The sequence below is a fragment of the Monodelphis domestica genome, chromosome 5 (assembly GCF_027887165.1).
Source record: "Monodelphis domestica isolate mMonDom1 chromosome 5, mMonDom1.pri, whole genome shotgun sequence".
Taxonomy (NCBI): Eukaryota; Metazoa; Chordata; class Mammalia; order Didelphimorphia; family Didelphidae; genus Monodelphis; species Monodelphis domestica.
In genome coordinates this window covers 59,114,109-59,127,322 of record NC_077231.1, presented here as the reverse complement: position 1 = coordinate 59,127,322, position 13,214 = coordinate 59,114,109, and the positions used below count along the sequence as shown (strand labels likewise).

General features: G+C 35.3%; 1 protein-coding gene across 23 annotated transcripts in view; it reads left to right on the top strand.

The window, feature by feature from the left end:
• PPP1R12A (protein phosphatase 1 regulatory subunit 12A) overlaps window positions 1-13,214 on the top strand; it is a 185,519-nt gene that overhangs the window by 104,315 nt on the left and 67,990 nt on the right. For all 23 annotated transcript variants that reach the window (XM_056798543.1, XM_056798541.1, XM_056798531.1 and 20 more), the window contains 5 exons: window positions 6,850-7,009; window positions 9,725-9,869; window positions 12,158-12,232; window positions 12,784-12,872; window positions 13,015-13,172. In XM_056798543.1, coding sequence (XP_056654521.1) covers window positions 6,850-7,009; window positions 9,725-9,869; window positions 12,158-12,232; window positions 12,784-12,872; window positions 13,015-13,172 — 627 coding nt within the window. The remainder of the gene's footprint in view (window positions 1-6,849; window positions 7,010-9,724; window positions 9,870-12,157; window positions 12,233-12,783; window positions 12,873-13,014; window positions 13,173-13,214) is intronic.

The window sequence follows — 13,214 nt, the reverse complement described above, 5'->3', positions numbered from 1 at the left end:
AAGGAATAATAAAGTGGAGGAATTTCGTGGGAACTGGAACAACCTCCAGGAATTGATGCAGAGTGAGAGGAGCAGAACCAGGAGAACATTGAACACAGAGATTGATACACTGTGGTACAATCGAATGTAATGGACTTCTTCATTTAGTGGCAATGAAGTGATCCTAAACAACTTGGAGAAATCTATGAGAGAAACCACTATTCACATTCACAGGAAAAACTGTGGGAGTAGAAACAGAAGAAAAACAACTGCTTGATTACATGGGTCAAGGGGATATGGCTGGGGATGCAGACTCTAAATGAACATCCTAATGCAAATACCAACAAAATGGAAACAGGTTCTGATCAAGCACACATGTAATACCCAATGAAATTTCTCGTCCGATGAAGGAAGGGTAGGTGGAGGGGAGGGAGGGAAATAATGTAACTCTTGTAACCAAGGAATAATGTTCTAAATTGACTAAATAAATTAATTCAAAAAAAGAAAAGAAATATTACTGAGTATGGGTTCCAAGGCAGAAGAGTGATGAGGGTTATGCAATTGGGATTAAATGACTTGCCCAGAGCCACACAGCTAGGAAGTGTTTTGAAACCAGATTTGAACCCCAAACCTCCCATATCTCTATGCCTGACTCACTGTTCACTAAGCCACCTAGCAGCCTCTAGTGAAGTGACTCTGAAATGATCTGGCTTTGATTTATTTCCCAGGTCAGTTGTTTTGACCACAATAGAACTTATTTTTTCTTAAGGCAGCTAGGTTGCTCAAAGGATAGAGTGGATAAGGAAGAATGAGTTCAAAAATAATTTTAACACAAATTATGTTAATTTGGGCAAATCATTTTAATCTTTTTCTGCCTCAGTTTTCTAATCTGTAAAATGGAAGGACTCATCTCCAAAGATTTATGTGAGGGTCAAAGAGATAATATTTGTAAAGCATTTATTTAGTATAGTACATAGATATTTAATAAATCCTTCTTTCGTTCTTCCTTCCTCTTACCCATTCTTTCCTTTCCTCCTCTCTTCTTCCCTTTTTATAGCATTAAAAAAAATTGACTAAGACATGCATGACCAAAAAACCTGTGTGTCCTGCCAAGTGCCATTTAACATTTTGAGTATAATAGACTGTATCTCTTAATTCATTCATCATTTAATCATAAAAAGCCTTGCCAATCTTTTTTTCTTTGCTGTGACCAAATTAGTTGAATCTTCAGAAATAATAATTTCTCTCATTTTTCTTATTCTCATGCCTGTGAATAATCTTTTACTCTTAAAGTGTGACACTCATTTTCCAAAGCATAGGATTAGGATTTCTTTCTTTAAAAAGTAAAGTACATCTAATAAATGAATGACCCTTAAAATGTTTATTTCCCAGTCTTAACTTTATAGAAAACTTTGACAAGGGATATTTGTATTTTTAATCTAGTAGTAGAAAATTTCCTGAGATTAGTTCCCCCCCCCCTTTTTTTGCCATTTCTTCCAGCCCCTGGAAACACACACACACACACACACACACACACACACACACACACACACACACACACACACACACACACGGCTTGGGGTGTGTTATTTTCCCCTGATCTCTAGGCAGAAAAAGCCTAGGTTCTTTTGCTAAGTAAAAATTTGCTTCAACGTATATATTTTGGAGGGGAGTAACATGTTTTATTTCTTCCTCCAGTTGCATTGAACAATGTGTTTAAGATCTAAGGTTTTTTGTTTCGTTTTCACATCTTATATTAGAGGATCAGAAGAGACCTCTGGTCCTACATTCCAACCTCTTTGTTTTTACTGATTAAAAATTTGAAGCACAAAAAGAGAAAATGATCTGCCCAGTCATGTAGTATATTAAGAACTGAGATTCAAATTGTTTTCTACCTCCAAACCAGCACCTAGTTCAGCAAATACTTGTGTTGTGTGTGTGTGTGTGTGTGTGTGTGTGTGTGTGTGTGTGTGTAGATAATGTTATTCAGAGGTTACTTTTTGTCAGTGGAGGTGTAGCCCTTACCCTCAAGAGGTTTTTCATTCTAATGAGGGAAAATAACCCAGAAAGGGGAGTGGAAGAGGCCATGGGAAGAATCAGAATATTAAGGCTGAGGCTGGACAGGGAATGGAGGCCTGTTTCCTGCAAAGGTCAAGGGAAGTCCATCTCTCCATGCAAAGATTGTAGAAAAGAGTCTGTAGAAGGCACTATCAACATAGTTTAGTGGAAAAGGCACTAAGTCTGGAGAGACCTGCCTTCACATCTCACCTCTGACTTGGGCCATATAACCATGGACAAGTCAGTTAACCCTATCTGCCTCAGTTTCTTCATCTGAAAAAGAGATAATAATGCCTGAAGTATCTACCACTTAGGGTTGTTTTAAGGATCAAATTATGTAATACATGCAAAAGACTTTGACAGCTTTAAGACACTTTATTATGAGTTGTTATTTTTTCTTCCCAAAAGAATCTTTAGAAGTTCTGAGTTCTTAGGATCGGGGTCATGCCCCCCCCCCTTTGGTAGCCTTAGCACAGCACTTTGTATATAATAGCCACTTAATAAAATGTTTGAATTGAATTGTATCATATGCTAGGGATACTAAGATGAAATAAAGCTGGTATTCATTCAAAAAGCTAAGTGGGTTTATTGATGGAAATATGTATAAGATGTAAAACATGATAAAAGGGAAGAATGTTACTGACAAAGTAGTGTAAAAGCATTTGTGGAGAGTGTTCATTTGGTAGAGTTATAGGAAGAGATCAGGAAATGTTAATGAAGGAAATGGGAGTGCTAGTTGGAGATCATTCCTCAGCAAGGAGTGGTATGTACAGTGCTGGACTCCGCTTAAGGAACATACTTGGCTTTGGCTTTGAATCCAGCCTCAGTTACATACTAACTATAATTCCGTGCAGGTTATTTGATTTTTGAGCCTAGGATTCCTCATCCATAAAACTTTCAATTATCATTTTGTGATCCTGTATTTTATACTAGCTTAGATGTGGAAAAAGCACATTTCACAGAAGGGAAACACATAGCTAAGTGTATGGAGTCAGGAGAGCAAATGCTAATTTTGCTTTTGAATATAAATTTGAAAAATTAGTGGTATGTCTCAATAGAAAAGTCTCTAAGTTGCAAAGGCCATAGGAGGACACGGAGGCCAACATATATTTGAACAAGAATCCCCAACAGACCTTTGTTTGAAAGGCTTCTACACCTCCACAGCCCACTTACTAGGGGCAAATGTCTTAACTTTCTGATAATTCTATTAGGAATACTTTCCTTAGATCAAACTGAAATCTATATCTTTCCACTGCTCCTTGTTCTACCACACTGTTCTAAGCAGAGCTACTCTCTTGTGACAGCTATTTCTAAATAGCTATACTATGTGTTTTTCCTAGGTCTTTTCTCTGCCAAACATTTTCATTTCCATTAGTCAATCTTAATATGACATAAAGGCTAGCCTTTCAACCTTCCTGACTGTTACAGTATTCCCTTACTTACCAATGTCTTTCCTTATTCCCTAGAACTGATAATTCTGTACATGTGATCTATTCAATTCAGATTATCAGCAGACCATCTTTAAATTCTGAAATGTGAAACTTCTCTTAATGCAACCAAAGTTTCATTTTCATTAGCATTCTTAAGAGCCATAGATATGGTCGATTCCTCATGAGTTGCCATCCACTAGAACCCCAATATCCTTTTAGAGAAACTTCTGTCTAGGAGCCTGTCCCCTCTCCCCCCCATGGAAAAGGTTGGTAGGATCTCAGAGTATAAATTGACAGTGGATATGTAGATTTGAGAATTAACTATATCAGTGATCATGAGTAGCAATTGTTTAATTCTTTGTATTTATGTCCCTGGTGCTTTGTATAATACTTGACACATAGAAGACATTTAATAAATGTACATTAGTTGCAGTCAAAGGAGAGAGAAAAGAAGGGGACCAAGGACAAAGCCGTATAGGGAAATCTACACTGAGTGGGTCAAAGGATTAAGATGATGAGATGAGTGCTAAGTAAGCCAACTGTGAAGAATTGGTTAGACAGAATAAGAAACAATTTTAGAGAGGAGAGAGTATCAAAAAGGGGAGGGATTGTCATATAAGATGTTGAAGAAGGGCCAAGGAAGAGGACTAAGATTTTAAAGATTTCATTAGTGACACTTGAGAAGTTTGAGTAGAATAAAAGTCTGGAGGATGTTAGAGAATGAATAGGTGATGAAATGGAAACTGAAAGTATGAATTTTTCTTGAAGTCTAATGAGGAAACTAAACTTTCACTCTTTGTGGATGATATGATGGTGTATTTAGAGAATTCTAGAGAATGAAATAAACTAGTTGAAATAATTAATAACTTTAGCAAAGGTGCAGGATACAAAGTAAACCCACATAAATCATCAGTATTTCTATATTACCAACAAAATTCAGGACCAAGAATTAGAGAAATTTCATTTAAAAATCCCTCTCCATGTTATAAAATATTTGGGAATCTATTTACCAAGACAAATACAGAAATTACATGAACACAATTGCAAAACACTCTTCACAGGAATAAAATTACACCTAAACAATTGGAAAAACACTAATTGCTCATGGGTAGACTAAGCTAATATAATAATAAAATGACAATTCTACCTACCTTACTTATTCTGTGCCATACCAATCAAATTTAAAAAAAATTATAGAACTAGAAAAAAATAACAAAATGTATCTGGAGAAACAAAAGGTCAAGAATATCAAGAGAACTAATGGGAAAAAAATGTGAAGGATGGTAGCCTAACAGTGCCAGATCTAAACCTATACTATGAAGTGGTAATCATCAAAACAATATGGTATTAGCTAAGAAATAAAAGGGTGGATCAATAGAATAGATTAGGGGTGAATGACTTCAGCATTCTAGTGTTTGATAAAACCAGAGATCTCAACTTTGGGGATAAGAACTCACTATTTGACAAAAACTGCCAGGAAAATTGGAAAAGAGTATGGCAAAAATTAGGTTTAGATCAGTATCTCACACCTTATTCCAAGGCAAGGTCAAAATAGATATATAATAAAGATCTAAAGAGTGATATTATAAGTAAATTAGAGGAACATAGAATAGTTAACCTGTCATATCTGTGGAGAAGGGAAGAACTTATTACTAAACAAGATAGAGAACATTACAAGATGTAAATGAATAATTCTGATTATATTGAATTTAAAAGTTTTTTATGCAAACAAAACCAATGCAACCAAGATTAAAAGGGAAGCAACAAACTGGGGGGGGGGGGGTATAACAAATTTCTCTGATAACGGTCTCGTTTATCAAATATATAAAGAATCAAATCAAATTCATAAGACATTCTCCAATTGACAGATGGTCAAAGGATATGAATAAGCAGTTTTCAATTAAAGAAATAAAAGCTATATCATATGAAAAAGTGTTCTAAATCCCTCTTGATTAGAGAAATGCAAATTTAAACAGTTCTGAGGTGCCACCTCACACCCACCAGATTGGCCAATATGACAGTACAGGAAAATGATCATTGTTGGAGGGAATCTGGCAAAAATAGGACACTAATGCATTGTTGACAGAGTTGTGAACTGATTCATCCATTCTAGGGGCAATTTGGAATTATACCCAAAGAACTATAAAACAATGCATACCCTACCCTTTGATCCAATAATACTACTACTAGGTCAAGATCCCAAAGAGATAAAGAAAAGGGGGTGTTGGGAGGGGAAAGGACCTACTTGTACAAAAATATTTATAGCTTCTCTTTTTGTGGTAGCAAAGAAGGAAATTAAGGGGATGTCCATCAATTGGGGAATGACTAAACAAATTGTGCTATATGATGGTACAGTACTATTGTACGGTAAGGAATGATGAACAAGATGATTTTAGAAAGAACTGGAAAGGTCTTCATGAACTGATGCAGAGTGAAATAAGCAGAGCCAGGAAAACATTGTACAGTTATAGCAATATTGTGGAGTAATCAAATGTGATAGACTTAACTATTATTTGGCAATACAATGATCTAGAACAATTCCAAAGAACTTATGACAAAGAATGCTAACTACTTCCAGAGGGAGAACTATTGGAATAGGAATGCAGATGAAGGCATATGGTTTTTCACTTATTTGGGTATATATTTTGGTGTTTTGGTTTTATATGATCATTGCAAAAATAAAAAATATGGAAATACGGGTTTGTGTGATCATATATATACAACCTGGACTGAATTGCTCACCATCTCTGGGAATGGGGAGGGAAGGAGAGAGGAAGACCATTTAAAGCATACAACTTAGGAAAACTTACATGGACATTTGCTATTACATGTAATTGGTAAGAAAAAAATTTTTAACATTTTTAAAAAGAAAGAAATAAGGAGATTGCAGGAATAAGTGTTAACCTAAGATTAGTCAACTTTTTTCCTTGAAATTAGAAGATGAAGAGATAGTAGGATGCTTAGAGAATAGGAAAGAGGCATGGATGCTACAATAGTATCACCTTCCAGTGTGCATCTTGTTCACCCACAGCTCCACTGTTGGTGTCTGGGAGATGATCTCCTACCTTTCCTCAGGTCTTCCATTGTTATTCTATTTCATTTGTCTGTGTTCTCTGCCTAGGGCAGATACTTTTAATTCCCTCAACTAAGTAAAAGGCCAGATTATTTGTTCAGAGAGACAATGAGAGGCTTTTGAGGAAAACTAATATCTTGTAGTAATTCTGCAGTTCTTTTGAATTCTGACTTGTTAACTAATTGTCAGTTTGATTCATCTTAAGCTGGAAATATTTTTGTTGGGTTTATTTCAACATAACAAAAAAAAAAACCTGATTAATGTAAGTAAATTATAAATCAACTCTTTCCCTTCACCTACCCATTTTAGGGGTTGATATTGAGGCAGCCCGTAAGGAAGAAGAACGAATAATGCTCCGGGATGCAAGACAGTGGCTCAATAGTGGTCACATCAGTGATATTAGGCATGCAAAATCTGGTGGTACTGCACTTCATGTAGCAGCTGCTAAAGGTTATACAGAAGTTTTAAAGTAAGTAATGTTTCCATAGGAGTGGGGCATTTTTTCCTATACTAATAATTCTTTCAACTTCTTGTTATTCTTAAGATTCCCCGGTATTGTTCTTCCCTGTCCCCCCATCCCCAATGTTATTCTGAAGAAATTCTTCAAGGGTTATTTAATTTCATGTTTTTTCAAGATGGAGAACAAATCTGTTTTGAGGTGATTTCCCCCAATATACATACATGCACACATACATATGTACTTAACATACGTATACATGTATGTATCGGTATTGCTATATATGCATACATGCAGGTGTGTATACATGTGCCTTTTATTTTTTAGTTTCCAATTAAGTTTTTCTAGTGTGGTTTTGGCCATTTTTAATTCAGATGAAAGTCACTTAAATAAGAACAAAAATCTTTCAGGATAGGAAATTTCAACTGAATTTCCTAATAAAGTTCACAGACTGACCCTTTAACAGTTATTCCTAGCTTTATCAGACCAAAGAGATATTAAGTAAAGATGTGAGATTCCTGATGGACTTAGTGAATTTAGGAATTTATCAATTAATCTTTATAATGCTTATGTGTTGTGGTCATCAAGTATTTTTCTCATTTTACAAATAAGAACCTTAAAGCTCAGTTTTTACCAAAGACCCATCAGGAAGCCTGTAGTAGCTTCTTGTTTTAAGAAATCCTTGAGAATGAAACTTCCTCTTATGAAGTCAGCCACATTTAAAATACTAAGTCATATGAAGCAGAGCTGTCTGTCCACAGCTGTGTGACAGAAATAACTTGGCACACAGGTTCTACTTGACCATGCTCAATTAAAGATAGAACTGGATATATTCCTCTGTCCAGTTTCTCTGTTTCTTTCTTTGAAAGTCAGATCTGGGAGGCAGCTTGGTAGCTCAGTGAATTGAGAGCCAGGCCAAGAGATGGGAGGTTCTAGGTTCAAGTATGGCCTTAGACACCTCCTAGCTGTGTGACCCTGAACAAGTCACTTAACTCCTATTGCCTAGCCCTTACCACTCTTCTGCCTTAAAAGCAATACATAGTATTGATTCTAAGACAGGGGGGTGGGGGTGGGGGAGAGAGAGAGAGAGAGAGAGAGAGAGAGAGAGAGAGAGAGAGAGAGAGACAGACAGACAGACACACACACACACACACACACACACACACACACACACACACACATCCCTCACTTAACATATTCATCGCCCAATTGTCTTGTCCTCCTTCAGACATACTTTTATGTTTTCTGCTGTGTATGGTTGTTTTAGTTGATACTTAGTGGTTTTCCATACTTTAACCTTCCTTCTGGTATGTGTTTCACCTTGTATGCGAAGTTATGGAGTTTTCCAAAAGAAATGTCTTGAAATTTGACTTACTGGGATTGTTTTCATCAGTTGATGTTTGGTTATAGTAAGTGATGGGAAGGATTATTGAGTAATAGTTTTTTATCAAGCACCTACTATTCGAAGTGCTCTGTTAAGGCCATAAATTGAGTTCTTGAAATGTAAATGAAGGGTTATACATTAGATATCACTGCCACCTCCTGTAGGTAAAAAGAAGGACTTCTCAAGCTCACAGCATGGAAAGTGAGGTAAAGGTTCATCAGTTTTCTTCATTATTATTATTATTAAATTGTTTAGTGTTTGTGTGTTGGACTGTGCTGCCTGCAATTTATAGGCCTGTTCTCTGCCTTCTAGGAGCTTAACATTCTACATGCAGGTGAGAGTGATGCCTATGTACAGTTAAAAAGGGCATGCTAACAATTTTTGAAACTCTGCATTTTATTAAAATTGTTACTGCTATCTTAGTAGCATTAGTTAGAACCTCTTGCTTCTTACCACTGCCCTAAAATGAAATCAAGGCCCTTTCGTATTTTTAAAAACTTTATGAAGAAATAGTCATTTCCCTCTCAAAATATCCTGTGTAAAATAAGATATAATTTAAAGGCAACTATGTAGTATAATATAACCCTTTTCTTTTATCCTATAAAACTTCACTAAATCTTTTTTTTTTCAAAGTGTATACTATTCAGCATGTAAAATAAAATTTACTCAACCATTTTTTAGTTGTATCTGTCTATTCATAAATCTATTTGGGATTTTCTTGGGAAAGATAGTAAATTGGCTTGCCATTTCCTTCTCCAACTCATTTTATAGATGAAACAACTAAACCAAACAGGGTTAAGTGACTTACTTAAAGTCATCCAAGTAGCAAGTAGCTGAGGCTAGTTTTGAATTTTAAAAGATGAGTCTTCCTGGCTCTAGGCCCAGAACTCTATCCACTGCACCATCTACCTGCTCTGTAATAAATAATTTTTGTACGTTCAAGGACACTCACTACCATAAATCAGATTTATGGAGAAGTTGGTTGGTTTAGTAGTTGGCTCAGACTAAGAAAACTAGACTCAGCCTACAAAAATTCTCATATACAAATCATAGTAATAATAAATATTTTTCACACAAAACTTACATATCAGATCTATCATACAATGGAAATGAAATGTTACCTGCCCCAGTATAGTATTTCATTTTCTTCATTTAGGATCTGTTGTTCCAGGTTGTCCCAATTTATTCATCATAGGAGAAAATGTTGGAATATGAAAAGCAAAGTCATTAACCTTATGTCACCCAATTTGTACGTGATGTGCATGAAATCAAACTGAGCAGTAGTTTTACAAGCTCCCCAAGTTAACTTATTGCCTGGCTAATTTATTATATAATCTCTTTAGACTCTTACTACAAGCAGGCTATGATGTAAATATTAAAGACTATGATGGCTGGACACCTCTTCATGCTGCAGCTCACTGGGGTAAAGAAGAAGCCTGTCGCATTTTAGTGGACAATTTTTGTGATATGGAGATGACCAACAAAGTGGTAAGCTACTAAAATATGTGCGTAGTATAAGAAATGCAATTGTAGGCTTTTAAGTGACAGACAAAAATCTGTTGGCAGTTTAATTCATTTTTTATGTTGTACTTCTTGAAGCAATAATCAGATATTTTGTCCTTTTTGGGTAGGGAGAGTAATTTCCCTGATTTTGCATTTGTTTTGATGAGTACCTTTTATTATATGTTTCTGACCTTTTTCTGAAGAAGAAACATTATTCTAAGGTCAGTGTTCATGATAGTTTCTGGTAAACCAGAATTAAAATAATCCTGTGGCTTAAAAATGACAAAAAAACCTTGAATTTTTAATAAATATTTGTTTTCTCAACAAAGCAATTAATAAGTGATTTTTCATTCATTTTTCATCATTCACTCTCCCCATTAATTTCCAAGTTATGTGTTATTTAGGATCAATTAAATGGATATAAAAAAATAGTTACTTTTAGCAACCTAAAAGAGTAGAGTGGAAATGGAAAGCACATTGGACTGAGTCTTATTCTAGTACTAAGTGTAACTACTTACCAGCTATAGAATCTTAGATCATTTAGTATTCTTTTTTTTTAAATCCTTACCTTCCATCTTGGAGTCAATACTATGTATTGGCTCCAAGGCAGAAGAGTGGTAAGGGTAGGCAATGGGGGTCAAGTGACTTGCCCAGGGTCACACAGCTAGGAAGTGTGAGGCCAGATTTGAACCTAGGACCTCTCATCTCTAGGCCTGGCTCTCAATCCACTGAGCTACACAGCTGCCCCCTCATTTAGTATTCTTAAGCCTCATTTTGCTACAGAAATATTTACCCAGTCCAGCTTTCAAAGTGGGTTTGAGACTCAGATGTGAAAATATATGTACAAGTGCCATAAAATATTAGAAAAGATATTGCCGTTATATTCTAGACCCAAGATATATGACCTTACTACCTTAAGTTAGATTTATAGGTGGATTGGTTCAGAGGTTGGAGAAGACACAGCAGCAACTTTTTCCTGTCTATTCATACCGCTATGGATGAGATTTCCTGTGTGTGTATATTCATGTATGGTTATGTCTCTCCAGTTTTGAGTCTGTCGCTCACAAATTAATTTCCCTTCAATAATGATAATGTTTTTCACTGGCTTGTGGAAATTACACAGAGATATCAAACTTTTTTTTAATCCTTCACCTTCTGTTTTAGAATTAATACTAAGTATCATTTTCAAGGCAAAAGAGTGGCAGGGGCTAGGCAGTTGGGGTTAAGAACTTGCCCAGGGTCACTTGGCTAGGAAGTATCTGAGGACAGAGTTGAACCTAGATCCTACCAACTCCAGACCTGGAGTACTTCAGATCTGCCTGTGACCCTTTCTTGCAACACTTGCATGCAAACAGGCTGGTGACAGATTGTCTCAGCTATTATATTGAGCTATGTACTTTGAATATATAATTTGCTCATTAAATAATGAATTGAACTGAAATGTTTTTGGTTTCTTAACTTTCAAGACCAGGAACCTTTTTTTTTTTTAAAAGATGAATTACTATTGAAGCAAAAATTTTCATATTTGCAGTAATTTTAAATTTTGGACTTTCATTTAGTAACATTCTGAATACAATTTACATGTTCTGTATATCTCAGAAACTTATACTGTTTTATCATAAAATATTGTTTTCCATGTGAAAAAGAACTGATTGGGACTTAATTATGCCTTTGCCGGTTATATAGTACATATTCTTTTATAGCATATCCATTTTCTTAAAGAAAAGACTTTTGGAAATTGACACATCTGGAAACTTGTATTAGTGAGGCTGCAAAAAGGGTAGATATGTTACTGTTTGGTCAGTGAACAGAAACAGTAACGGACAGGTGTTCCTCTGAATAGTTTTAAAAATCTAATAAGTCTTGGCTGCTGATATTTAGAAAGGTAAAAATGAACCCCAGTTGACTGCTCTGTAACTGTCATGAATTGCATTTTTTTGGTATTTCATTTTTAAGGCAATTGTAAATTTGGCACATTTCTGTAAAATGGTGCATAGCTGTAGGTGTGCCACACCAAGACAAAAAAAAAAGGCAAAAATAGAGTTTGTCTACATGCTGAATTGACATAGCAGGTGTTGAGTGGGAATAAGAGGGAGGTGTAGAAGCTTGGCTTCTCCTATATATAGAACTGTAGTTGGGCAAATAGCCCATGGGGAAACACAATTCTTTGCCATTTACTCAAGCACATGAGTGGTTTTTGGTATAATTGTGAAGCAAGTGAATGTTATAATATGTAGACTTAAAAAAAAACTTTAAAAAATTTTCCCATTTAGGGTCAGACTGCCTTTGATGTAGCAGATGAAGATATTCTAGGATATTTAGAAGAACTGCAAAAGAAACAAAATCTGGTATGTTTAAGAATTATATAAAACACATAGATAATTGCTTGGTTTTAAACTTAAGATTGATTTGACTTCAGCAGTTTTCCTTTCTATTGGCGTTGTTGTGTATCTCTTTTAATCTCTTTCTGGTAGTCAAATTAATTTTGGCCTCATTCAGGGAAAGATCATCAGGGAATTTTTTTTCTTGCAAATTCAGCATTTTGAACCTGTTACTAAATGTAATGTGGTTGGAAGTAATAAGAGCTCCTTAGTACCTTTGGCTGATTATATAATATTCTTTGACCAGAGTATCAATTACTTTTTCATGCTCATCTAGGTGGGGAGCTATGGAACTGAAAGTAAGAATAACTAAGTAGCTCAATTAAGCTCTGTATGGAGCTTGAGAACTATTTACTTTGTCATTGTTTTCCTTTCCCTCAAGCCCTCACATTTCAGGTAAAATAGACCTCTTTTAAAGAAAATGATTGAAGTCAATAGTTCATGCATAAAATATACCTAATTCCACATGCTTTGTATCATTTTAATGGTATTTCTTTTTACTCGTAATTTTATGAAAGCTCCATAGTGAAAAGCGAGAAAAGAAGTCTCCACTAATTGAGTCCACAGCCAATATGGAGAACAACCAGACACAAAAAGCATTTAAAAAGTAAGTAAAATATTTAAATGAATCTCATTATTGTTGGGGGGAAATGTTTAAAGTTGCTTGATTTTCCTGAACTGAGATAATGTAAATTTGAGCTTCATATTGAGCATGATTTTGTAATTGGGCATATGTTTTTCACCTACAGTAAAGAGACATTAATTATTGAGCCAGAGAAAAATGCAACTAGTATTGAATCTCTGGAGCATGAAAAAGCAGATGAGGAAGAAGAAGGCAAGAAAGATGAATCCAGTTGTTCTAGTGAAGAAGATGAGGAAGATGACTCAGAATCAGAAGCTGAAACAGGTAAATTTTTTAAGAATCTGAGGACTTTTAGACTTCTATTGA